Source organism: Chiloscyllium plagiosum, unplaced genomic scaffold, assembly GCF_037043375.1.
Source record: "Chiloscyllium plagiosum isolate Xiang-an unplaced genomic scaffold, Cpla_swu_hap1 HiC_scaffold_5, whole genome shotgun sequence".
NCBI lineage: Eukaryota > Metazoa > Chordata > Chondrichthyes > Orectolobiformes > Hemiscylliidae > Chiloscyllium > Chiloscyllium plagiosum.
This window is the reverse complement of record NW_028270143.1, coordinates 21,982,972-22,007,961: the sequence shown is the minus strand read 5'-3', so window position 1 is coordinate 22,007,961 and position 24,990 is coordinate 21,982,972. Positions and strand designations below refer to the sequence as shown.

The window sequence follows — 24,990 nt, the reverse complement described above, 5'->3', positions numbered from 1 at the left end:
CATATACTACTGTAAGTAATTCTCCTGTACGCAAACTAAGAACATTTGTTCTCTGCGTGTAATGCTTTTGCTGTGCCAATCTATATTTGGGTGATGTCCCCAATTATAACACTCTCTGTTAAAGTTGATGTTTGTCTCTTTCCCTGTGGATTTGTTACCTGCCTCCTTCCCACTATTTGGTGGTGATAGATTACAATGTAATTGCACCCTTCTAGCCAGGTTGAGTCTGATCTTGAACCCTCCAGGCCATTGTCTTTCTCCAGCACAACAACGCTATCTTTAACTATTGCTGCCACCTCACCACTTTCCTATTATTTTTGAACACCTTGTCCCCATAGTAACCCTGTCACAGAATTCAATACTCTACCTTCGACTATTGACTTTGTATTTGTGAACCTTGGTATTCCCCTCTCACCTTGGTTCCCAAATTCCTACCAAGTTGGTTTATAGTCCTCCTAAATGCACGAGCAAAACAAGGAACTCAGTCCTCATTCTGCTCAATGCAAACCATATATCTCTTGTACAGCTACCATCTTTCCCAGTATTCTAGAAAATTAAAACAAACCTGCACTATCTTTGCAGTGTCTAATTCATCTCCCTTCTCCCTCTATTTCTGTATGTACTTATATGTGGCACTGGGAGTATTCTGGAGATGATTATTGTAGATATTTTTCACATCCGCATATATTTGCGCACACATTGTGCCTAGCTCCCTAACTTCTGATTTCAGGAAAACATTTTCCTTCCTACACATGGTACCTATGTTGATCACAACTTGTGGCGGTTTACCCTCTCCCGGGGAAGTGACCTGCAGCTACTCTGTGCTATCCTTAATCCTGGTACCATCCAACCTGGAGTCACACCTACAACTATGGAAGCATCTGTCTGTTGGCCTAACTAATGAATCATCTGTCAGGTCTGCTGATGCTGCTTCCCATCTTCTACATATGAGCCATTTGTGGTGCCACAGACTTGGTCTGACTGCACTGTCTTGAAGAACCAGTTTTTCCAAATGATGAACTGAGAGTGACAGCCTTTGATATCAAAGCTGCATTTGGTGAGTGTGGCATCAATAAGCTCGAGCAAAACTGGAATCAGTAGGTATCAGGGACAACTGTCTACTGGTTGCTATCATGCCTGGCACATAAGATAGTTGTGGTTTTTGGAAGTCAGTCATCTCAGCTGCGGGAACTCTTTGGGGAAGTGTCCATAGCCCAAACATCCTCAGCTGTTTCATGAATGACATTCTCTCCGTCATAAAAAGTGGATGTTCACTGATGATTGCACAGGGTTCAGCACCATTCGTGACTTCACAGATACTGAAGCAGTCCATGTTCAAATGTAATAAGATGTGGACAATTACCAAGCTTGATCTGGCAAGTGGCAACAACATTTATTCCACATAACTATATAGAAAACCCTATAGTGTGGAAGCATGTCACTTGGCCCACCGATTCCACACTGACCCTCCGAAGAGCATCCCACCACCCCTCCTCTATCCCTGTAACGTTGCATTCACCATGGCTAATCCATCTCGCTTATACCTCCATAGACACTGTGGACAATTTAGCATGGCCAATTCGCCTAACCTGCTCATCATTGGACTATGGGAGGGAACCAGAGCACCAGGAAGAAACCCATGCAGACATGGAGAGATTGTACAAGCTCCACACAGACAGTCACCCGAGGCTGGAATCATACCCAGGTCCCTGGTATAGTGAGGTATCAGTGCTAGCCACTGTGCCACCTCTAGACTATCACCAATAATAGACCACGTAACCACCACTCCTCAACATTCAATAGTGTTACCAACGATGAATCCCCTACTGTTAGCATCCTGAGGGTTACTTTCAACCAAAACAATTACCTGGACTCACCGTATAAACACAGTGGCTACAGGGGCAGGTCAGAACTAGAGATACTATTGTGAGTAACTCCCCAAAGCCTGTCCATCGTCTGTAAGGCACAAGCCAGGAATGTGATGGTATACTCCTCACTTGCCTGGATGGATGCAGCCCCCACAGCACTCCAGAAGCCTGACATCATTCAGGACAAAGCAGTCCGCTTGATTGGCACCACATCCGCAAACATCCACTTGCTCCGCGACAGACACTTTAGCAGCAGTGTGTATTATCTACAAGAAATTCACCAAAGATCCTCAAACAGCTTCTTCAAAACCTGCAGCCACTTCCATCTTGAAGGACAAGGGCAGCAGATACATGAGCTACCATCATCTTCAAGTAGTCCACCAAGCCATTCACCATCCTGACTTGGAAATGTGTCACTGTTCCTTCACTGTCACTGGGTCAAAATCCTAGAGTTCCCCCTCTGATGGTATTTTGGGTCAACCCACAACAAACTGCCCTGCAGCAGTTCAAAAAGGCAGTTCATCACCACTTTCTCAAGGGCACCTAGAGATGGGCAATAAATGCTGGCCAACCAATGTTACCCACATCCTACAAATGAGTAAATTTAAATAATTTGTGCACAGTGTTCCAGGGATTTGTTTAGTTTCTCGTGGAATCCCTGGTCCTAGAATCCCTACAGTATGGAAACAGGCCCTTCAGCTAAACCTCCGAACAGTCACCCAACCAGACCCATTCACCATTTCTATATACTCTACATTTACCCCTAACTAATGCACCTAACCTACACATCCCTAAACATGGGGAATTTAGCATGGATGATTCACCTAACCTGCAAATCTTTGGGTTGTGGGAGGAAACCAGAGTACCCGGAGGAAACCCATGCAGACATGGGGAGAATGTGCAACCAGACAGTCTCCCGAGGCTAGAATTGAACCCAGGTCCCTGGTGCTGTGAGGCAGCATTGTTAACCACAGCCACCGTACTGCCCTGTGGTGATGGCTCATTGACTTTTTCTGCCTCTCGGATCTTAAACAGCAGTGTATTCTTCTCTCTGACTTTTCCATTAGTAACTTAATTATGTTGCTTTTTTTTCCCTAGAAAAATCCCTTTTATGTGAAACCCAGAGTCCTTGACCATTATTTTGGAGTGAAACACTATGCTGGTGAGGTATATATATGCTTTATCTCATCTAATTTCATTTTCAGTTATTTCAGCAGTGTTTTAATGTGATTACTAATAATTGACTGAGAGAATACAGAACGTTACGGCGCAATACAGGCTCTTTGGCCCTCAATGTTGATCCGACCTGTGGAACCAATCTGAAGTCTGTCTATCCTAAACTACTCCATTTTCATCCATATGTTCATCCAATGATCATTTAAATGCCCTTAAAGTTGGTGAGTCTACGACTGTTGCAGGCAGTGCGTTCCACACCTCGACTACTCTGATTAAAGAAACTATCCATGACCTATGTCCAGTATCTATCACCCCTCAATTTATAGCTATGTTCCCTTGTGCTAGCTAACACCACCTGAGGAAAAAGGCTCTCACTGTCCAAACTATAGAAGCCTCTGATTATCTTATATGTCTCAATTAAGACACCTCTTAACCACCTTCTCTCTAATGAAAACAGCCTCAAGTCCCTGAGCCTTTCCTCATTAGACCTTTTGACACCTGTTTGGTCAACTTCTCAAAGAACTTAATAAAGTTTGTGAGGCACGATCAATTCTTCACAAAATCGTGTCGATTATCCCTAATCAACTTATTGCTGTCCACTTGATTATAAATCCCATCCCTTTAACCTTTTCTAACACTTTACCCACAACGGAAGTAAGGCTCACTGGTCTATCATTACCTGGGTTGTTTCTACTCCCCTCCTTGAACAAGGGGACAACATTTGAAACTATTCCTGTAGACAATGATGACATAAAGGTTAAAGTCAAAGGCTACTCTTAGGCTTCTCAGAGAATTCTAGGATAAATCCCATCTGGCCCAGCAGACTTATCTATTTTCACACTTTCCAGATTTGCTGACATGTTCTCCTTGTGAATCTCAATCCTGACTAGTCTAGTAGCTGTATCTCCGTATTCTCCTCAATGACATTGTCTTTTTCCCATGTGAATACTGAGGAGAAATATTCATTTACTGCTTCCCCTATCTCTTCCGACTCCATGCACAACTTCCCACTACTATCCTTGGTTGGCCCTGATCTTACTCTAGTCAGTCTTTTATTCCTGATATACCTATAGAAAGCTTTAGGGTTTTCCTTGATCCTATCTGCCAATGTCTTCTCATGTCCCCTCCTGGGTCCTCTTAGCTCTCTCTTTTTAGGTCTTTCCTGGCTAACTTGTAACTAGAAGCTTCACAATTCTCTTAATAGCTTTGTTGTATTAAATTTAATTTAATTTGTGGTTATAAACAGACTGTCCTTTTCTCTCCTAAGGTTTTATATCATGTAAAGGGAATTCTGGAGAAGAACAGAGATACATTCAGATGTGATGTACTGAACCTCTTATGTGAAAGCAGGTACCAACTTCGAATCAAGTATATTTTCAAATTTAATTTGTCTATCGGGGTAGGAGGAGGGAGGAGAATATGCTGAACTACAACCAAATGATTTTGGTGCAACAGTGTGGAGCGGAATAGGGTGCATGGAGAGAGCGCAATGGAAAAATAAACTGAACCTCATCTCGTGCATTTTTTTCTTATGTTGCCTTCGTAGAAATTGCTGTAATTGTAGCCACATTCGAAAACAGTTTTAATTTCTGACTGAACTAAACCACAGTGAGAGAGTTTGCTAATGGACAGTTTCATTTGCATTCTGTATGAGTAAGATATATTGCAGCACAGGTCGCTTTTTGGTCTGTCAAGTCTGTGCTGGTTTTCTGCAAGAATAATCCATGATTAGCCTGAACTACTACTACTACAGTTGTTTTCATTTCTAGTACTATGCAGTTTGTTTTTGAAAGCCACAACTGAATCATCGTTTGTCAGGAAATGCATTCCAAATCATAACCATTCATGATATATCACACATATAACTTGCAGTTCGTTGCCAGTTTGAGATTTTGGTGGGCTGGACAGGTGGATGTTGTGAGAGAACCAGGCCTGTTATTTCACTCTGAGTCAGAAGGAGACAAGATTGATGGAGACACAAATTGTGAGGAGCTCTTCATCACTGCAATGGGCCCATAAACATGCACATGGTTGATGGAGGCACTCAGACATTGGCACAAGGTTGGTATCCAGTGTGCACAGATTAGTGGACAACTGCTCTGTACACATCCAGACAGTGCAGACAGTGAAAACCCTCCTGGCAATATGGAGGTATAGGAGAAGTTGGCAGCATGGTGGCTAAGTGGTTAGCACTCCTGCTTCACAGCATCAGAGTCAGGCAACTGTGTGTGGAGTTTGCACCTTCTCTCCCTGTCTGTGTGGATGTTCTTTGGGTGCTCCTGGTTTCCTCCCACAGTCCAGAGTTGTGCAGGTTAGGTGGATTGCCCATGCTAAATTGTCCATAGCGTCTAGAGATGTGTAGGTGGATTAGCTAGGGGAAATACAGGGTTACAAGGATGGAGTAGGAGGGTGGGTATGGGTGGGACACTTATCAGAGGGGTAGTGTGGTTTCCATGAGCCAAATGGCATGCTTCCACACTGTAGGGATTCTATATTAAGAGAATAAAGTTCCTTGACATTATAGGAATTCTAATCAAAGTGTGGTGCTGGAAAAGCACGTCAGACAGCATCTGAGGAGCAGGAGAATTGACATTTCAGGCATAAGCCCTTCATCAGAAATATGGTGGGGGGAAGGGACCGAGAGATAATTGGAAGGTGGGGTTGGGGGGAAGGTAGATAGGAAGGTGATAGGCGGACGCAGGTGTATGGTGATTATGGGGTGGGGGGGGGGGGAAGAAAAATGTTCACGTGGGGCAGGTCAAGGGGGTTTGCGCCGAGTTGGAGGTTTGGATCTGATTACAAGGAAGGCAACAGTTGATGCAAATACGACTCTGATTTTGGGTCTAGTGGTAATGAGGATCACTGTCTTCATGAGGAGATGCAGAGCCCAGACCACAATGTAGAACCTCTTCAGATAGGCCAAGGAGGAAATTCCCACCATAGGATCTAACTCTGAAGACAGAGCTTCCTGAACATATCGAGGAACTAGTACCACGAAAGATTATGGCAATCCAGATAGATGGTCACTGAGATTTGTGTTGTCATACATGAAGGACTTTGTTCCTTACAGCTTTGCTCCCTGTACCCTGTCAGCAGCCATCAAAGTCACTCGCTGTGGCCTTGAACTACTATAACCCCGGTCAGTTCCAATACTCTCCTGGCATCTTGGAAGTTGCTGCACACCATTACAACTCACAGAACACTGATTACCTATTCCATAGAGTTAAGAGGTATATTCAATTATCTCATAGGCACAAAAGATAAAAATATTTTGTCACAATTACTGGATTCCTCCAGGTGCAGAGCATCGTCAATGCATTGAGTGAGCTGCTAGTTGAATTTGTCATGAGAGATGAATTGTAGTATTCATCTTCAGCATTCACATGGTTTGCATCCCTTGACCTGCCCCACGTGGACATTTTTCTTCGCCCCCCTCACCCCATAATCACCATACACCTGCGTCCGCCTATCACCTTCCTATCTACCTTCCCCCCAACCCCACCTTCCAATTATCTCTCGGTCCCTTCCCCCCACCATATTTCTGATGAAGGGCTTATGCCTGCATGTGTACTCTTACTTTATTGATAGTTGCCCCTTCATTCTCTGGCAGTTGATATTCCCTGTAATAGCTTCTCCTGCTTCATAGAGTTCTGAGTCCAATAGGGCAGCTGCTTCTACATGCATGTTAGCAAGCATTGAACTCACGATGCTGCGTGGGCTTAGATGGAACATTGCTGGCAATTCAAGGTTTTGCAACTCATCATTCTCCCTTCAAATTCCATGGATGAGTGCTTGTCCAATGCTATTCCTTAGAAGGGATGGCTTCTGATCTCTCTCTCTCCAACCACAAACCAGAGCCACGAAAGCTGATCATTAGGACTACTGACAAACGCATTTAGACATGTGTCTCGATTTGCAAGCACATTGTAGTAGTCAGCTGCATTGTCCAAAACATGGCCCACCTTGAGGCTCTGGTCTCCTCTCCCCAGTTATGGAATGTGGGTGTCACTGTATTCTTGAATTGCTGCAGTGCCTTTAATGTAGGTAGACTCTCAATGCCCTGAGGGAAGGAGGGAGTCCCAGGATTTTGACCAAGTCAGAGGAATAGGTGAACCAGGACAAGGACAATGAAGAACAGAGAGGTACCTTGGCTGCACAGAGGCCTGGCATAGGTTTTGGTAAGATGCTTGAAACACCAGATAATTTAATTTAATCCAGGCACATTTTCCATGTACCTACAGGTGAGATGTGGTATCCCCTTTGTCCCATCTTAATGCAAATTATATTTTTAGTTTAGTTTATTATAAAATTATTTTTTGACAAATCACTTGCACTGAAAACGGTGCAAATAAATTAACTTGCTGTCCCTAATACTCTCAAAACCACTAGATATATTAAATGCAAGATAAAAATAATATTTCATTTCCATTTTGCACAATTCCACTGCACCAAATTCTCAACTTGGTTTTTGCAGTGTATTTGCAACCATTCTGTGCTGCCACTCAGGTTTTTATTTATCAATATGCCATTTCATTTTTTGATTAGAGTGTGACTGGATTTTGTCTCCTGTGACATCTTAACTTTTATAATGCAACGTACGTTTCCATTCGTTTAAAAATTCTGTTGATAAAATTTTTCATATCATTTTTATCTTTGGATCAAAACTTTCTCCATCGGAATTCCATGTGACATGAACAAATAGTGGAAGCAAAAATTTTATAAAGCTGTTCCGGTGAGCAGATTCTGCTTTCCATTCAGAACAGGGTAATTGTAAGCAGTGGTCATCCTATCCAATCAGATTAAAATATATGTATTCCTAGACATTGACATTGACATTATTTTAGGTTGGATTTCATCTATGACTTATTTGAGCATGCATCAAGCAAGATCAATGAAGACACATTTAAATCTGGAACTAAACATCAGAAGCCAACTGTAAGCTCTCAGTTCAAGGTCAGCATTATCTCTGTTTGAATGGCTAGTGTTTTATAATTTGTTTTGATAGCAGATAGAGTTACTCGTTTATTCTTATGAATCATTGGCAATTATTAGTGCGAGCCTGTCATTACTGTGATCATGTCAGTAGAACGGAAATCCGGTGACCCAAGGTGGTGGAATTTAAATTCACTTAATCGTTTAGAATCATAAAGGTGCAACAGTGAATATGACCATGAACCTTTCACAATCACAAAAACCCATCTGGCTCCATTAGAGAATGAAATTTGCAAAACTTACACAGTCTGGCATGACTCCAGACTACATTTGGTCCTTAAATGTTCTTTGAAATGACCTAGAAAGTCATTCAGTTTAAATACAGTTCAAAATCCAGCAATAAATGCTGTTTTTTGACAGCAATAACCATATCCCAAGAAAGTACAATGAAAACAAAATTCATTTAATGCTTAAGAGTAAAGGCAGACATAGGTCAGCAGAGGTTTCTACAGTATCTGTTTTCTGTTTATTGTAGCTGGAATACTATATCATTCATGTTCCTTAGGCAACTTCTATTCCACTTGATCTGAAACAGTTTCAAGGGAGCATATGAATGCGCCTGTGAATGTGTCTGCCTGGTTAGAGTGATAGATAATATTATATGTTCAGGTTGATGTTCTGGTTCAGTAGGGTTAGTCAAAAACTTTTATACAGTGTGGTACCCTTGTGTTCTTAGTTTTAATTTTAGTGGCTTAGGAAAATATACTCTTAAGTCCTCTCTCAAAACAGAATGAGGTAACTCGAGACAAGACAACATTTGATTACATTTGAACGATCAACTATTTCCACAGTTAGCAAGACCTTTCCCTCATATGGCCTCACCCACAATTACATGAGAGGGAATCTAACCTGAGCAAGATGTTGCCACAATAAAATGGAGCTCGAAACTGATAGGGAAACCTTTAGTGGTGATCTTTACAAAAATGATATTTCAGGTTGAGGTTAGTAATTTCTGAAAGGCGAAATAGAGAACAAAACCAGGGTTCCTTGGAAAAGAAGGTTAAGAACATGAAGAACCAAAATACAGAGTACATGATACCTGAAACAGCTAACAGTCAACTTTAAACCGAGACAGAGAAAGGAGAATTTCAAAAGGGAGATGAATAGGATGAAAACTCAATATATCCCAATGAGAAATAAGTATGGGGTGTCCAAAGCTAGACTACTTTGGCTGACTAAGGATATAGATGAGAAAATGAGGAAGTAAAAGGAGACGTAGTAAATAATGGGAGAGTAATAGCAATAACAAGCAGGAAGAATATCTCAAATGCAGAGGAGAGGTTCAGGCTGGAATAAGGAAGGGAGAGGAAGCTTGAGGAAAGGATGGCAGACTGCACTGAAACAAATAATAAAACCTTCTTCAAACATATTAATCATAAAAGATTAGTCAAAGATAGAGTGGGGCTCTTAAGGAACAAGCAGGGTGAGCTGTTGTTTGAAGTGAAGCATATCGCAGAGATACAAAATGATTATTTTGCTTCTGTATTTGCCAAATTAGGAGAGGGTAACAATGGCCTGGTTAAAAACATGGGTGTTGAGTAATTGAATAGTACAATGATAGATAAAGAAGTGCTAAAAGGCTATTAGCAGTCCAGGTAGAGAAATTGCCAGGCACAAGTGGGATGCACCCTAGATTGCTGAGACAGTTAAGGGATCAAGTTGTAGGATCTGTTGACAGAAATTTTCCGGACCTGTCTGAACACCAGATCAGTCCCAAGGGACTGGAGGATTCAAATCTGACAGTGTTGTTTAAGAAAGAGACAAAGGATTACTCAAGAAACTACAGACCTGTGGCTTCACATCTATAGTGGGAAAACTGGTGAAGACCATCATACAGGATAAAGTAAATATACACTTGGAAGTGGATTCTATCAGTGATTTCCAAAGAGAGCTGGGATATATATTTGAAAATGAGAATGTTAGAGGGGTACAGAGATGGGGCAGGAGAGTGAGACCAGCTGGGTAGCTCTTACGGTGACCTATACAGACACAATAGATCAAATTGCCTCTTTCTCGACTGTAAAATTCTACGTTTCTACAGTGGAAGGGAGGAATTAGTGACGAATATGGTGTAAATGCTGAGGCATTGTAGGGATTTGGGGCAATGGTGGAATGGTACAGTTTAGGTGTCTGTCAATGTACTTGTGCAACATGAAACAAAAGTTCACGCAGCGTCTATAGTTATGTCTGAGCATGGTGGAGGATGGAATATTTGGTCGTATCTAATAGCGCAGAAAACTGGAGGGAAGTAATAATGGGGAATGCACTATGGCCAAGACTTGCCTCCTTAATACAAGACACAGGTTTGAAGGGATTTGAACAGAGTTCCTTATTAGAAACAGCTGTGAAGAATACTCCTCGGGCTAGGGGAAATAAAGAGTCAGCCATGTTGCTGTGCTTTGGGAGAAATGTATTGGTCAGACCAGGTAAGGACAGTGGGTTTTTGCTCAACAATTGACAATGGTTTCATGGTCATCTTAATTCCAGATTTGTTTATTGAATTAAAATTCCACTATGGTGAGATTTGAACCTCGAACCCCAAAACACCACCTGGGTCTCCTCACCTTCACAAAATCTGATATTTTTTGTACCTGTAGCAATAAATGGTTCTGTTCATGGGCACCAGATGCAGTCAGGTTTGTGGGCTCTGAATTGGTTCCCTAGCTATTTATTCACTCACTGAGACTGTATTACAATATTGTTCTGACTGATCCTATATTAAAGCTTTGATAGACATTCTTCACCTCCTTGCCCACCATTGGCTTATCAGTGAACAGGCAGAGTTTTGCCCTTCAATAAGACAAACCCAGATTTCATAAAACTTAATGAGTGCTTGAAATTCTGGACTTCATTTTTGCAGTTATGTGAGACGAGATATTTTCATTTCCATGGCTGCTTCACATCACCAAATCCACCACCTTGGTGACCTGAGAAATCTTTACAGTTCCAGCTGGCCCCCTATGACAGAGTGAGAAAAGATTTGTCGTTTATCTTAATGAAACCTGTAGTTCCAAGACACTTAGCAAGTAGGCATCTGAATATGACTGCAAAATGTATTATTTTTATCAATTACTACAGTATAGGCTATAGAGTGAAAAATGGTGGTGCTTCTATCCCTTTACAAAAGAAGATGTTACTAATGAGAATGAGAAAGTGAAGACTTTGGCATGTTAATGACATTTCTGGATTGGTCATCCAAGACTGCTGCTCACGGCCTCAGAAAGCCCTCTCCCTTGCTAGTTAACACACTGCCAAACATTAAGTCGGCTTGGGTCAGTTTTATCAGTGGGGATGGTCTTAAGGTTGTTCATTAGGCCAGTCGTTCAAATTGACCAAACCACCTATTTAGCAGTCTCAGGTGAGCTCGCTACATATTTTGTCATGTTTCTGTCTCAGCATTAAAATCAATTTCGCTGTGCAGCAATTTATTATTTTGCAGGATACAAATTTTAGTACAAATTCAGAAAGGTATCTTAGAGTATTCTTTTTTAAGGAAATACAAAGGAGAGCTTGAGGTGTGTTTAAAGATGGACGTTGTGAAATCTGCAGGATAAATTGATTATGTTGAAGGTGATAATTAGCTTTTGTTCCAACTCTTTCAGAATTCCCTTCATTCGTTAATGGCAACATTAAGTACATCAAATCCATTCTTCGTCCGATGCATCAAACCAAATGATCAGAAGGTAGACTTAAACTGAATTTCATCCCAATTAAGATTTGAGATACTGACACTCACACAGGTATTGTAATTGCTAATGACTTGCGCGAAATGCTTAAAGCAATATACATTCATCAGAAATAACAATACTCACTCACTACTCTATCCGTTGTATGGCCATTTATAAAATGAGCCAGGATCAGCTAAGCTAATGTCCCTTGACATTGGGGCAGCATTAGACCAGGTGAGTCATCATGGAACTTTAGCAAAATTCTAGTCAATGGGAATCCTGGGGGGTAGTTCTCCCCTGAATGGACTCAAACAAAGCAAAGATTATTGTGGTTGTTGCATATCAATTCTCCGATCTTCAGGCCATCACTGTAGAGTTCCTTTGGGTATCCACTCATCATTGTGCTGTTTCTCTGACCATTCATAAGTCCTTAGCTAACAAAGCAATCTGTGTCCAAAAACAGGATAACTTAGGGTGAGGTGACTCCGCTGTTTTTAAATTCCCTTTGGTTGGCAGCATCAAAGATTTTATTCCGTTTTCGTACTTGGCAAGTCTCACTTCAGTGAAAACCAAGTATGTTAGTTCACCAGCATCACAAAAATGAAGAGCAAGTTACAAGACTTTCTAGAGTGACAGGAACAGCGAAAACTAAAGAAACAACTTCAAAAACACACACAAACACAGCTTTAAAGACAACAATGCTGAGTAAAAGGCAAGTAAAATAATCAAGTTTAAAAGTCCTTAGAGTCTTGAGGCGCTAGGTTTTAACCTGATACAACAGTTGTTTAATTGATGTCTTTTAGCCTCAGATATTTGTATTGCCGATAGTCACAGATGACATGCCGGAAGACTGGAGGTTGGCAAATGTGGTGCCACTGTTTAAGAAGGGTGGTAAGGACAAGCCAGGGAACTATAGACCGATGAGCGTGACCTCAGAGGTGGGCAAGTTGTTGGAGGGAATCCTGAGGGACAGGATGTACATGTATTTGGAAAGGCAAAGACTGATTCGGGATTGTCAACATGGCTTTGTGCGTGGGAAATCATGTCTCACAAAATTGATTGATTGATTGAGTTTTTTGAAGAAGTAACAAAGAGGATTGATGAGGGCAGAGCAGTAGATGAGATCTATATGGACTTCAGTAAGGCATTCGACAAGGTTCCCCATGGGAGACTGATTAGCAAGGTTAGATCTCATGAAATACAGGGAGAACTAGCCATTTGGATACAGACCTGGCTCAAAGGTAGAAGACAAGAGGGTGGCACAGTGGTTAGCACTGCTGCCTCACAGCGCCAGAGACCCGGGTTCAATTCCCGCCTCAGGCGACTAACTGTGTGGAGTTTGCACATTCTCCCTGTGTCTGCGTGGGTTTCCTCCGGGTGCTCCGGTTTCCTCCCACAGTCCAAAAATGTGCAGGTCAGGTGAATTGGCCATGCTAAATTGCCCGTAGTGTTAGGTAAGGGGTAAATGTAGGGGTATGGGTGGTTTGCGCTTTGGCGGGGCGGTGTGGACTTGTTGGGCCGAAGGGCCTGTTTCCACACTGTAAAGTAAAGTAATCTAATCTAATCTAATCTAAAGAGGGTGGTGGAGGGTTGTTTTTCAGACTGGAGGCCTGTGACCAGTGGAGTGCCACAAGGATCGGTGCTGGGTCCTCTACTTTTTGTCATTTACATAAATGATTTGGATGCGAGCATAAGAGGTACAGTTAGTAAGTTTGCAGATGACACCAAAATTGGAGATGTAGTGGACAGGGAAAAGGGTTACCTCAGATTACAACAGGATCTTGACCAGATGGGCCAATGGGCTGAGAATTGCCAGATGGAGTTTAATTCCTAAAATGCAGCGAGGTGCTGCATTTTAGGAAAGCAAATCTTAGCAGGATTTATACACTTAATGGTAAGGTCCTAGGGAGTGTTGCTGAACAAAAAGACCTTGGCGTGCAGGTTCATAGCTCCTTGAAAGTGGAGTCGCAGGTAGGTAGGATAGTGAAGAAGGTGTTTGGTATGCTTTCCTTTATTGGTCAGAGTATTGAGTACAGGAGTTGGGAGGTCATGTTGCGGCTGTACAGGACATTGGTTAGACCACTGTTGGAATATTGTGTGCAATTCTGGTCTCCTTCCTATCGGAAAGATACTGTGAAACTTGAAAGGTTTCAGAAAAGTTTTACAAGGATGTTGCCAGGGTTGGAGGATTTGAGCTACAGAAAGAGGATGAACAGGCTGGGGCTGTTTTCCCTGGAGCGTCGGAGGCTGAAGGGTGACCTTATAAAGGTTTACAAAATTATGAGGGGCATGGATAGGGTAAATAGGCAAAGTCTTTTCCCTAGGGTCGGGGAGTCCAGAGCTAGAGGGTTTAGGGTGAGAAGGGAAAGATATAAAAGAGATCTAAGGGGCACTGTTTTCACACAGAGTGCCTTTTTTGATAAAGTAATTCTTGACTAGTTCTTGTTTATTGATGGTATCGTGAGCTGGCTCACCTATGCAGCCATTTTAAGTTGGTGTCTTTGTCCTTTTTAAAATATTTAATCTAAGAAAATTTCAGGCATTGAATTCAAATGATGGGAGATCGATAATAAGTAGCAAAAACTTTGGAGTATACTGTGGACAAATGTGAAATTGTCCACTTGGCAGGAAGATTAGAAAAGGTGCTTATTGTTTACATAGGGAGAGATTGCACAATTCTGTGTTACAGAGGAAACATGAATCACAATAAATTGCATACGGCTCGTGATTTGGAAGGGAAATGGAATGTTGCCTTTTATTGCAAGAGGAACAGAATTATAAAGTTAGAGATGCTTTGCTACCATTGTCAGGCCACAATGAGAGATGACATTTTGAGTACTATGAGCAGTTTTGGTCATCTTCCTTAATAAAAGACATAAGTGGATTGGAGCAGTTCAGGGAAGGTGCACTCAACTGAATGTTGGGGTGAGGATGTTATGTTATAAGGAAAGTGTGAGCAGGTTGGACCTATATCCAGTGATATTTAGAAAACTGAAGGTTACATTATAAAAAAACGGGACCTGATAGAGTTAATGCTGATCAAATGTTTTCCTAGTACTTTTTGCTGAGGGACACAGTTTAAAAAAAATGTCACGGTGAAAATAATTATTTTCTGGGGTCATGAGTGTGTGATGCACTCAGCATTGAATGGAGAGTTCTGAATACTTTTAGGAATGAATTACGTGGATTTTTTAAATTTTGCTTCTTAATTCACGAATGTCAAAGAGTAGTGGGGATAGGCAGAAAATGGGTTGAGGCTGCATCTGCTTATTTTGAGTGTCAAAGTATGCTTCACAAATCACTTGAAATAATTTACTATTCGTCCCTCCGATTAGGGTCGAGAAGTTTTAGGGATCTGGGATAACCTAGCCTTGACCTCGTTGGTGGATTCCACAACTGCCCATTTACAATAAGGCAATTGAGAAACTCTTGGAAGTGGCAGAATGCCAAAGTGACTGGTTCTCTGATACTGACAATTGGCACATATTTTGGATGGTGAACAGTATTGCGATATGTAATACATTTCTGATTTTTGTTGATGTGTCAGCCCTGCTCACGATGAACAAGATGATGTAATAGAATAGAATGACATTTGACTTAAGTTTTGTGGTGCTGAGGCTCATATAATGAAGAGCCAGACAAACTTTACCAAGGTAAAATTGCAATTTTATAATTAAATTTAATTTTGAACTTTTTGCTCCCTAAGTTAATTTCACTGTGCAGGGTCGTTCAGTTTGCAAGTGAGGCAAAAGCTGTGACCAAAAGGGCTTCTGCGTGTCAGAAATGCCATTGATCATGCAAATTAAATTGCTGTTTTTCATGTTGCCTTAGAAACTGGGAAGAGATAGCTATGCAGGTCTTGACAATAGCTTCATTGGGGGACGTGAAATTCCAACAGATCACAAGAGTTGATTTATTATGTGTATGCGTGGAGTAGCTGTAAAACCTTCAGCTCACCACGCTGTCTCTCAACACCACATTTTATTTTAAAAAGTCAGGAAATCATTTGGCACATGAAATTAAATGTCTAAATTAAAGCTTGTGCAATTCAAACCCAATTATAGCCTGTTAGGAAAGGCCACTTTGGTTATCTTTGATCCAGACTACATTGACTTCCTCTTGGCAGGAAAAGAAGTTAAGTAAACATGGCCCAGCTGTGATATGGTCAGATGGAGCTGCAATACCAGCCCCTTTGGGACTTTTAGAGCTGATTTGTAATGCTGCTACTTCACAAATGTGAAGGTATGTGTGTGCTGCTGCCATACAAAGAGCAATGTTAATATAAATAAGGAGAAACTTTGGCTTTGTTTGAATAAGATGGTATGTTGACGTGTAGGAGCTGGGAAGAATTGTAACTTGCTTGCCTTTATTTTCCAATGTAAAGAATGTCAGTTGGTGTAAGTTAATATCTGGTGATGGTGCAGCAGTTCCAACACTGTTTATATCTGTTTCCACAATGTTCAACCACTTTCACTTCTACAAGATCATAAATATATACAAAAATACTTTGTCATTGATCAATATCATTGAAACATTGGTCAAATCCTTTCTTCATTACAAGATTGTTCCCCTCTTTTGTTATATTAGGAAATAGCATAATATGCATTCTGTTAACAGTGAACAGCATAATATGAATTCTATTTTAATTTGTTGTGGTAGCCACCATAGTAGTACAATGTCTGGATTAAGTAAAAGTCCATTTGAAAAGTTACTGGCACATGGTGTATGAAACTTTCCTTTCATGTATGCAAAGCCTTTTGTAACACTTATGACCAGTGAAAGGTTAATTTTATCAAGTGGTCAAAGGTACATTTCTAAAATAGCTATTGCAATGTGGTAAGCTAAACGGGCCCAGAAGAACATGCATTTTTTTTGTAATTTTAAGTACTTTTAATGAATGTCCGATTTTTAAATTCTTTTCCACTCGAAGGCAGTGACTTATGCTATGATAAGATTCCATGGCAGTTGCTGTCCTCTGGTAGTTTATTATTTCATGTTTGAGACGATAAAGTAAGCAACAATGTGCTCGTAAAAAATTGTGCTTTCTGTGGCTTGTCAAATGTGCGTGTAAACTTCCAGCAAGAATTGCTGCATAGCAGTTAGGAGGAGGGAGCTTCATGAGTTACATCTTTGTCCTCATTGAGAGAATAGCAATGAGGCCAATTATAATGACTCAATTGCAAGCTGAAAAATCAAGTCTGATTCATCTTCTGTGATGATACCATGGCTTTAAAAGATGTATTTTGACCTTTTTATTTTATGAAGAAAGGTTGATGCAGAGGTGAAGAGCAGTCTGCTCAGAGCCAATCATATAAACAGCTTGTAAGGTTGTGGTTTTCTTTCAAAACGTTGGAACAACAGAAACAGCCTGACTGGGTGGAGTTAAGCTACCATAGAAAGACGATTTTTTTTTAGTTTTAGCTCTTTGCAGTTACTGGAGTCTTGAAGCTGGATGTGAAAGCCCTTAATCCTCTGTCTCTTTTACAGCTAAACACTGGATTCTCTTCCTGCTTGCATGTGAGACAATATGTTTTACTGAATTTGCCTTTGCCAACAGTGTGCTTCTGCTCTGTTACCGTAGTGGAATATTTAATTAGTAGTTAATACATTTTTTTTTAAACATTTCAATTGAGTTTAGAAACAAATGGACAGATTAGCAATAGACAGCATGGTTTTGTGCAGGGGAGGTTGTGCCTCACTAACTCGATCGTGTTTTTTGAGGAGATGACAAAGATGATTAAGGGAAAAGCGGTTGATGTTGTCCATGTGGACTTCAGTAAGGACAATATCCCTCATGATAGACTGGTACAAAAAATGAAGTCAGGTGGTATCAAGGGTGCATTGACAAGATGGATACAGAGCTGCCTAGGTGACAACCTTCAAATTACAAGGGAATGATGAACAATTATTATTTCCCATTGCTGCAATGTGATTGTATGAATTTTTGCTGCTTAATACTTGTTTAATGTCTTTTATTCTGATTTTCTTTGTATTCAGATGCCAGATCAGTTTGACCAAACAATTGTGCTAAACCAGCTGAGATATTCAGGAATGTTGGAAACTGTGAAAATACGACGAGCTGGATTTCCAATCCGGAGGCAGTTCCATGACTTCTGTGCAAGGTGTTCTTTGTTGATCATGAGTATACGATAGTATTGCAACTTCTGTGTTTCGGACATTTATTCAATATGGAGTTATCTCAGATGAGCTTTAGCGAAGTAACTTGTTTACCAGTGAACTAAGCAAGGCATTTCACAAGAAATACTTCAGACAGGCTGGTACAATTACAACATTTAAAAGGGATCTGCATGTGTTGATGAGTAAGGAGGGTTTAGAGGGATATGGGTCAAGTGCTGGCAAATGGGACCAGGTGAGATTTGGATGCCTGATCAGCACAGGCGACTTGGATCAGAGGGTTTGTTTTTGTGCTATATGACTCTATGAATCTCTGAATCAATATACATTCAGATATTGGAATGACTTAACTAAGATTTGGTCAAAAAGGCAGACTTTAAAGGACTGTCCGGAAAGAAGAGAAAAAACTCTAAAAGTGAAGAGATTTAGTCAGGAAATTCCAGAGGTTGGGGACCTGATAGCTGAAGTTATGTTTGATAGGAGGAATGTAAGACTTGCTTAAGAGCTAGAATTGGTCACTGTAATGGGGAATCCTGTATACAACTTTTTTATGCAGTTGACCACAAAATCAAACTCTCCACTATTGTCCAGCTATGTATTGTTGCTTTCCATGTGGTTTGTAGTTATCTGTCTCATTGTAACCAGTGAATCGTTTGCAATGTCTTCTCTTCCTGTTCCCACATTATACATCTGATGCTTTCCAAAGATCTATCCTGGGCCGCCCCTTGTTTCTCACCTAAGTGTTACCCTTAGCAGTGTCATCTGAAGGGACGATGTTAGTTTAATTGCTGAAATGACTGAAGCTAGTGTTTTCAGTCCATCGCTCCAAACTCCATCATTCTCCCAGAAAACAGCTGAAGATCAAGCCAATATGTTCATGGTCTTGGTGATCACGTTTGACCCTGAGTTGAGTTTCCAACCACACGTTGGTAATATCATTAAGGCTCCACAGCAACACTTGACTGCACCCATCTCAGCTCAATTGCTGCTGAAACCCTTTGTTATGTGTAGACTGGGCTATTCAAACTCTTTGGCCTTCCAAAGGATTTACTGACCATCTTCCATGGCCAACATTCCCTGGCCTGGGAATCAAACTTAAACATTTTAACTTGGAGTTGGGAGAGCAACGACATCACTTCCGCACAGCTTGCAAGTAAAATTTTCACCTGGGAATTTTGGAATAACTGTGGAAATCTATCAGATTTCTCCTTGTAAAATGTTAAATATGTTTAATTCATACTGCTCCATGTTACATCTGAGTAGTAGTTAAAAACATCAGTAGAGTATAGGAGACTATTCACCAAACCACACAAGACAGATTCTCTGTGCAGCAGTCTAACAGTCCCCTCCTTTTTCTCCCTAACTCTGGCAGTTTGCTTCCCTCAAGTATCCAATCAATGTTTTCTTGAAATTGTTCATCTGATCTCATTTCATTTCTCTCATCGGCAGTGATTTCCAGATCACTATCACTTGCTGCATAAAAGTAACTTTTGCCCAAAACCTTGAAGTTTGTCTCCCTTAGACTTGTACAACCAGCTAATGGGAACAGCTTTTTTTTAATAATATATGCAAGTTTGCATATTGCTACAACATTGCTCATAATCTTGTTTTGCTCCAAGGAGAAAAATGCCAGCTTCTGCAAGATAACCTTGTAGCTAAAAACCCCTCACATCCATAGATATTGTGGCAAATCTCCTCTGCACCCACTCAAGAGCCTGAAGTGTGGTGACCAGAATTGCATGTGAGGTCAGGGCCTAACCAGAGCTTAGTAAACAGTTGATACAAATTCACTGCTTTTGTACACCATTTTAGACACTCAATCTTTCAGATGTCCCTGCCACCTTCAAAGATTGATGGGTGTGTATTCCCAGGTTCATGTTCCCCCCCCCCCCCCCCCGCACAGGCCCTGCAAGTGCAACTTTGAGAGAAAAGCTCTGCAGCTAGGCCATAAGTCCATATTGCCTCCTCACTCTTTTCAGTCAAAATCCATCACCTCACACTTCTCGACATAAGATTCCATCTGTCACATGCCTCCTGTTTGACTCATCTATCGATAACATGTTGCAAGCAATTCATTATCAACCTCTTTGTTTGCTGTATAATGAAGTCTAATACAATGAAGATTAATAGAGACATGCAGACCCTTCTGTCCAACTGTCCACGCAGACCAGATATCCTAATTTAATCTAGTCCCATTTGCCTGCACTTGGCCCATATCCCTCCCTATGAATAGGTTCCAGTTCATATATCCATCCAGGTGTCCTTTAAATGTTGTAATTGTACCAGCTTCCACCACTCCCTCTGGCAGTTACTTCCATACACACACCATTCTCTGCGAGAACATGATGTCCCTTAGATCCCTTTAAATCTTTCCCTTCTCACCTTAAACCTATGCCTTCAGTTGTGGGATCCCCTACCCTGGGAAAAGGATCTTGGCTATCCATCCCATCTATGCCCCTCTCTCAGATCACTGCTTAGCCCCTGATGATAATGTTATGTATATTCCACCTGGGGCCCAGTCCTTGGCTCATTGCTAATGCTATATCCTGTGTTTTCTTGGCAGTTTTTGTCAGTGTCCAATCTTAAATGGCCTTGTAAAGGTAGTTTTGAGATTTATTTTTCTGTAACCCGTAGTGCAGGTGAGAAGGGTTACCCAGTCAATAGCGTTCACTCAATCATAAGTTCAGAAGTGGGAATGTTTGCAGATGGTTGCAAAATGTTAAGTACTGTTCCCAAATCCCCAAACAGTGAAGCAGCCTGAACTAGCAGGCAGCATGATCTGGACATAGACAAGCTTGGGTTGTTGGGGACAATTTTCCTGAATGTATTGACCATAGCCAACCAGCAAGAATCTAGCCATCCCTTCTTGATATTCAATGGCATCAGTGAATCTCCTACTATCAAGGTCTTTGGGTGAGTTACCATTGACCAGAAATTTAACACTGTGCCTATAAGAGCAGGTCAAAGGCTGGGAATTCTGTGTAAGTAGCTCACCTCATTTGTCAAAGCCTGTTCACTATCTACAAGGAAGCAATCAGGAGTGTGATAGAATATTTTGCACTTGCCTGAATGCATGCAATTTCGTCAACACTGAAGAAGATTGACACTATGCAGAAAAAGGCAATCTGTTGTGGTAGGCACCACATCTGAGACCATCAACATTCATGACCATCCACCACCAACACACAATGTCAGCCATTATCAGCCTACTCCAAAATGCAGTACAACTTACCAAGACTACGTCAACAGCATCTTCCATATGCTTCACTTCTTACGCACAAAATATAAAGGTATGGGTCCTTCACCACCAGGCCACACAGAGATGCACTATATAGCTGATCCTTCCCCATAACTGGAACCAAGTCCTGGAATCCTACTTCATGTCAGCACTGAGTGCCCTTGCGCCACAGGGACTGCAGCAGTTCGAGATAGCAGGTTGCTGCCACCACCTCCAGAACAATAAGAGATGAGTAATAAATACTGGTCTCACCAGTGACACTCCTATCCCATGAACATTTTATTTTTAATTAAATGACCTAATGTGATGTTGAGATGGGTCATTCACTTGGCACCTTTGGAGAGGCAAACGTAATGAAACACTCAAGATTCTCTGAGGGTTTGACAGTGTCGATATGGAATGTTGTTTTGATTATAGGAGAACCTAGGATGAGTGGATGTATGCTAACTGGATGGAGCCATCCATTTAACACCGAGATAAAGAGGACTCTCTTCTGTTCAAAATAGTGAATCAGTAGAGTTACTTAGCACAGGAGTGTTCTGGCCGGGAAGTTGAGTATATGCAAGGCTGAGATGGTCATATTTTTTTCTTAATCACTAAGAAAATCAATGGTTATGGAGAAATGGGAAAGTGCAGTTAATGATTATCAGATCAGTCTTGATCTCGTGGAACGGCAGCGAAGATTTGAAAGGTTGAATAACCTCCTTTTGCTCCTATGTCTAAAGTTGCATGTTTAGTTGATGGAAAATTTGAAAATATCACTATCTTGTTTCAGAAGGTTCTTCGGCTAAGCCCAGCAATTAAATACTAGCTAGTTGTACTTCTCTGGGAAGCTTCCAGAAGGATTATTTGGAATCGAATTAGTCACACAGGGGAAAAGGTAAATTGATTAGGGAGCAGCAGCATGGTTTTCTCAAGGGGAAATCCATTTTAACTAACTGGCTATGGATTTTTGAAGGTTTAACGACAGTAACAATGTTAATGTCTTCGTGGACTTCCCGAAAACATGTGAGACAATGCCAGACGACATTTGTGAAAGAAGGTCTAGGCCTTGGATTAAAAGGTGAAAATGTGTTGCTGGAAAAGCGCAGCAGGTCAGGCAGCATCCAAGGAGCAGGAGAATTGACGTTTCGGGCATGAGCCCTTCTTCAGGGCTTATGCCCGAAACGTCGATTCTCCTGCTCCTTGGATGCTGCCTGACCTGCAGCGCTTTTCCAGCAACACATTTTCAGCTCTAATCTCCAGCATCTGCAGTCCTCACTTTCTCCTTGGATTAAAAGGGACAGGAATAACATGGATACAAAATTGACTGAGTGATAGCAAATAGCAATAGGGAATGGATATTTTTGGGTCAATTTTGAGAACCTTGCTTTTCCTGCTATATATTAATGATCTCTGGTGAGCAGGGGATAATTTTAAAGTTTGCGAAGGACGCAAAACTTGAGAAAGCTAAACTGTAAGGAAGATCGTGTAGAATTCCAAAAAGACATAGACAAGTTGATAGAGTGCATAGATTTGTGACAAATGGAGTTCCACGCAGAAAAATGTGGGGTGATGCTTTTTGATAGGAAGAACATTGAAAGAAATATAAAATTGGGAATACAAATGTGGTGCAGGAGCGGGGGGAGCCTGGATATATATGTGTGTATAGGTGTCTGAAGGTGGCTGGACGCATTAAAAGAGCAATTGATAAAGCACACAGTTTGTATTAACAGGACTGAGTACAGGAAAAAGGTGATGTTGAACTTGGATAAGACACTTGTTAGACTTCAGCTGGAGTATTGTGTACAGTTCTGAGTGCCACGTTATTGAAAAATGTGAGTACATTGCAGAGAGTGCAGAACCAATTTGAGAATGTTTCCAATGATGAGAATTTTCAATTATGAGGAAACATTGAAGATGTTAGGACTGTTCTCCATGGAGAGAAGAGTACTAAGAGGAGATCTGATATCATCATTTTCTAAATCATGAGGGGCCCACAAAGAATAGATAAGCAGAAACTGTTCTCGCTCACAAAAGTAAAGCACAGATTTCAGTTGGTTTGTAAAAGAAGCAAATGCGAGATGAGAGACTACTTTTAGACTCAGCAAGTATTTTTAGGATATGGATTGCAGTGCTTTGGAACTGTTGTGCAGAGAAGTTCAATTGAGACATGGTGGGCTGAATGACCCCCTGCATCATAACACGTGATTCTGTGATGTATTTTAATCAGATTATATAGTCAAGGTTTTCACACAATGCAGGCTTTAAACTTTAATGCATAAGGCAATTTTTTTTCAATAAATCCTGATAAGAACATAAAGTAGCAAAAGAAGGTATTTTGAAGGATCATGGCTAAACAAAACATTAAAGTTACATTCATTCCCTATCCCAAATCCTTTGATTCCCATGATTTCCAAAGCACACTTAGTCTGAATTTTGAACAGACTCATCAACTTAGCTTCCATAAACTCCTTTATCAAATACAACTTCTCAGTCATAAAATTGTGTGGTTCTCTCTCATCATTTTGCAAAGAGTATATATTGGAAAAATATTAACAGGTGCAGAGGGCATTCAAGAGTACATACTTCTGGAGCTGTGTTAATACAAAGTTATTATAATTTTAAAAAGCTTTTCCTCGAGATTTTTTATGCCTTGATGGTTTGTGACTGGCAAAAGAAATCCTTTTATAAAGTTGCCATCTCATTGAAGAGGCTTCTGGCTAATTCACGTTTCGTGACGTGCTGTGAAAAGTCTGCTCACATTTGGACAGCTGTGTCAAACATCACCATAGCAACTGGGTCAATACACAACATTCTGAAGCAATCAACATAATCTGAACTAAAGCAACTCTAGCTCCCAGTGAACTAAGATCCTTTATATATTTTTTAAGAAGTTCAAAGATCCTGATCAGAATCGGCATCTTCACCAAAAATGAACCAGTTCTTCATTTGGTCCTTTCATATCTGTCATTAAAATCTATTGAAGTTTATTTGTATTGGAGAAGCTTCGTTTACAGATGACCGTATTAACTGTGGCAAAAGGTTTACCTCTGTCGACCCTCAGTGTCTGTATTTAAAGCTTTCCTGGGAAGTCTGGAATACTGTCTACTAATACTTTGGAGATCATGCATTTAAAGTAAGAGGGGGAAAGTTCAAAGGAGATGTGAGGCGCAAGTATTTTTACACAGTGGTCGGTGTCTGAAGCACACTGCCGGTGTAGTGGTGGAGGCAAATATAATCGGAATGTTTAAGGGGCTTTTAAATAAATATATGAATAAGCTAAGGAAGGAGGGAAAAGGACCAGGGATTGGTTTAATTTGGTATCATGTCTGGCACAACATTATAAGCCGAAGGGCCTGATACTGTGCTAGACTGTTCCATGTATGTTGTATCTAACCCATTTGTGTCAACTCTAACTCTAGTAGTTACAGTGAATGATCCACAGTCTCCTGTGAAAGTTTTAAGCAACTGTCTTGAAGATCCAAGTGAAAATTTTGGACAAGAGGAATGGAAGAGAAGAAAATGAGCTGTTTTTGGTTTTCTCCTTAGATATAAAATCTTGATGAGGAACCTCTCGCTACCTGATGATTTGAAGGCAAAGTGTGCTGCATTGCTTTATTGCTATGACAACACTAACACAGATTGGCAGCTCGGGAGAACAAAGGTAAACTGGTTTTCTCCCCTCTGCATTATGTTCTGTCATCCAGTGAATATCAGAAAAATGAATATATTTGATTTATTTTTAATCATTATTGGGAATTGACTGTTCTAGCAAACCTTTTCCTCACAACTTTTCCATAAGTATATTCTGTTTAGCAGCACAATCTTTTATGATTGATTTACTCAGTATTTTGGTCAATTAAACACACATTACTCTTTTCTTATCAAACCTTTTCTGGTTTTCTACTTCACCCGAAGAGTTGATTGTTTA

At 40.8% G+C, this 24,990-nt stretch overlaps 1 protein-coding gene across 4 annotated transcripts in view; it reads left to right on the top strand.

Annotated features, from left to right (window-relative positions):
- Positions 1–24,990, top strand: part of myo10 (myosin X) — a 333,744-nt gene that overhangs the window by 183,500 nt on the left and 125,254 nt on the right. For 3 of the 4 annotated variants that reach the window (XM_043689681.2, XM_087987034.1, XM_087987035.1), the window contains 6 exons: positions 2,967–3,035; positions 4,312–4,394; positions 7,889–7,997; positions 11,639–11,719; positions 17,702–17,826; positions 24,609–24,723. In XM_043689681.2, coding sequence (XP_043545616.2) covers positions 2,967–3,035; positions 4,312–4,394; positions 7,889–7,997; positions 11,639–11,719; positions 17,702–17,826; positions 24,609–24,723 — 582 coding nt within the window. The remainder of the gene's footprint in view (positions 1–2,966; positions 3,036–4,311; positions 4,395–7,888; positions 7,998–11,638; positions 11,720–17,701; positions 17,827–24,608; positions 24,724–24,990) is intronic. The other variant, XM_087987033.1, reaches the window with a different exon arrangement.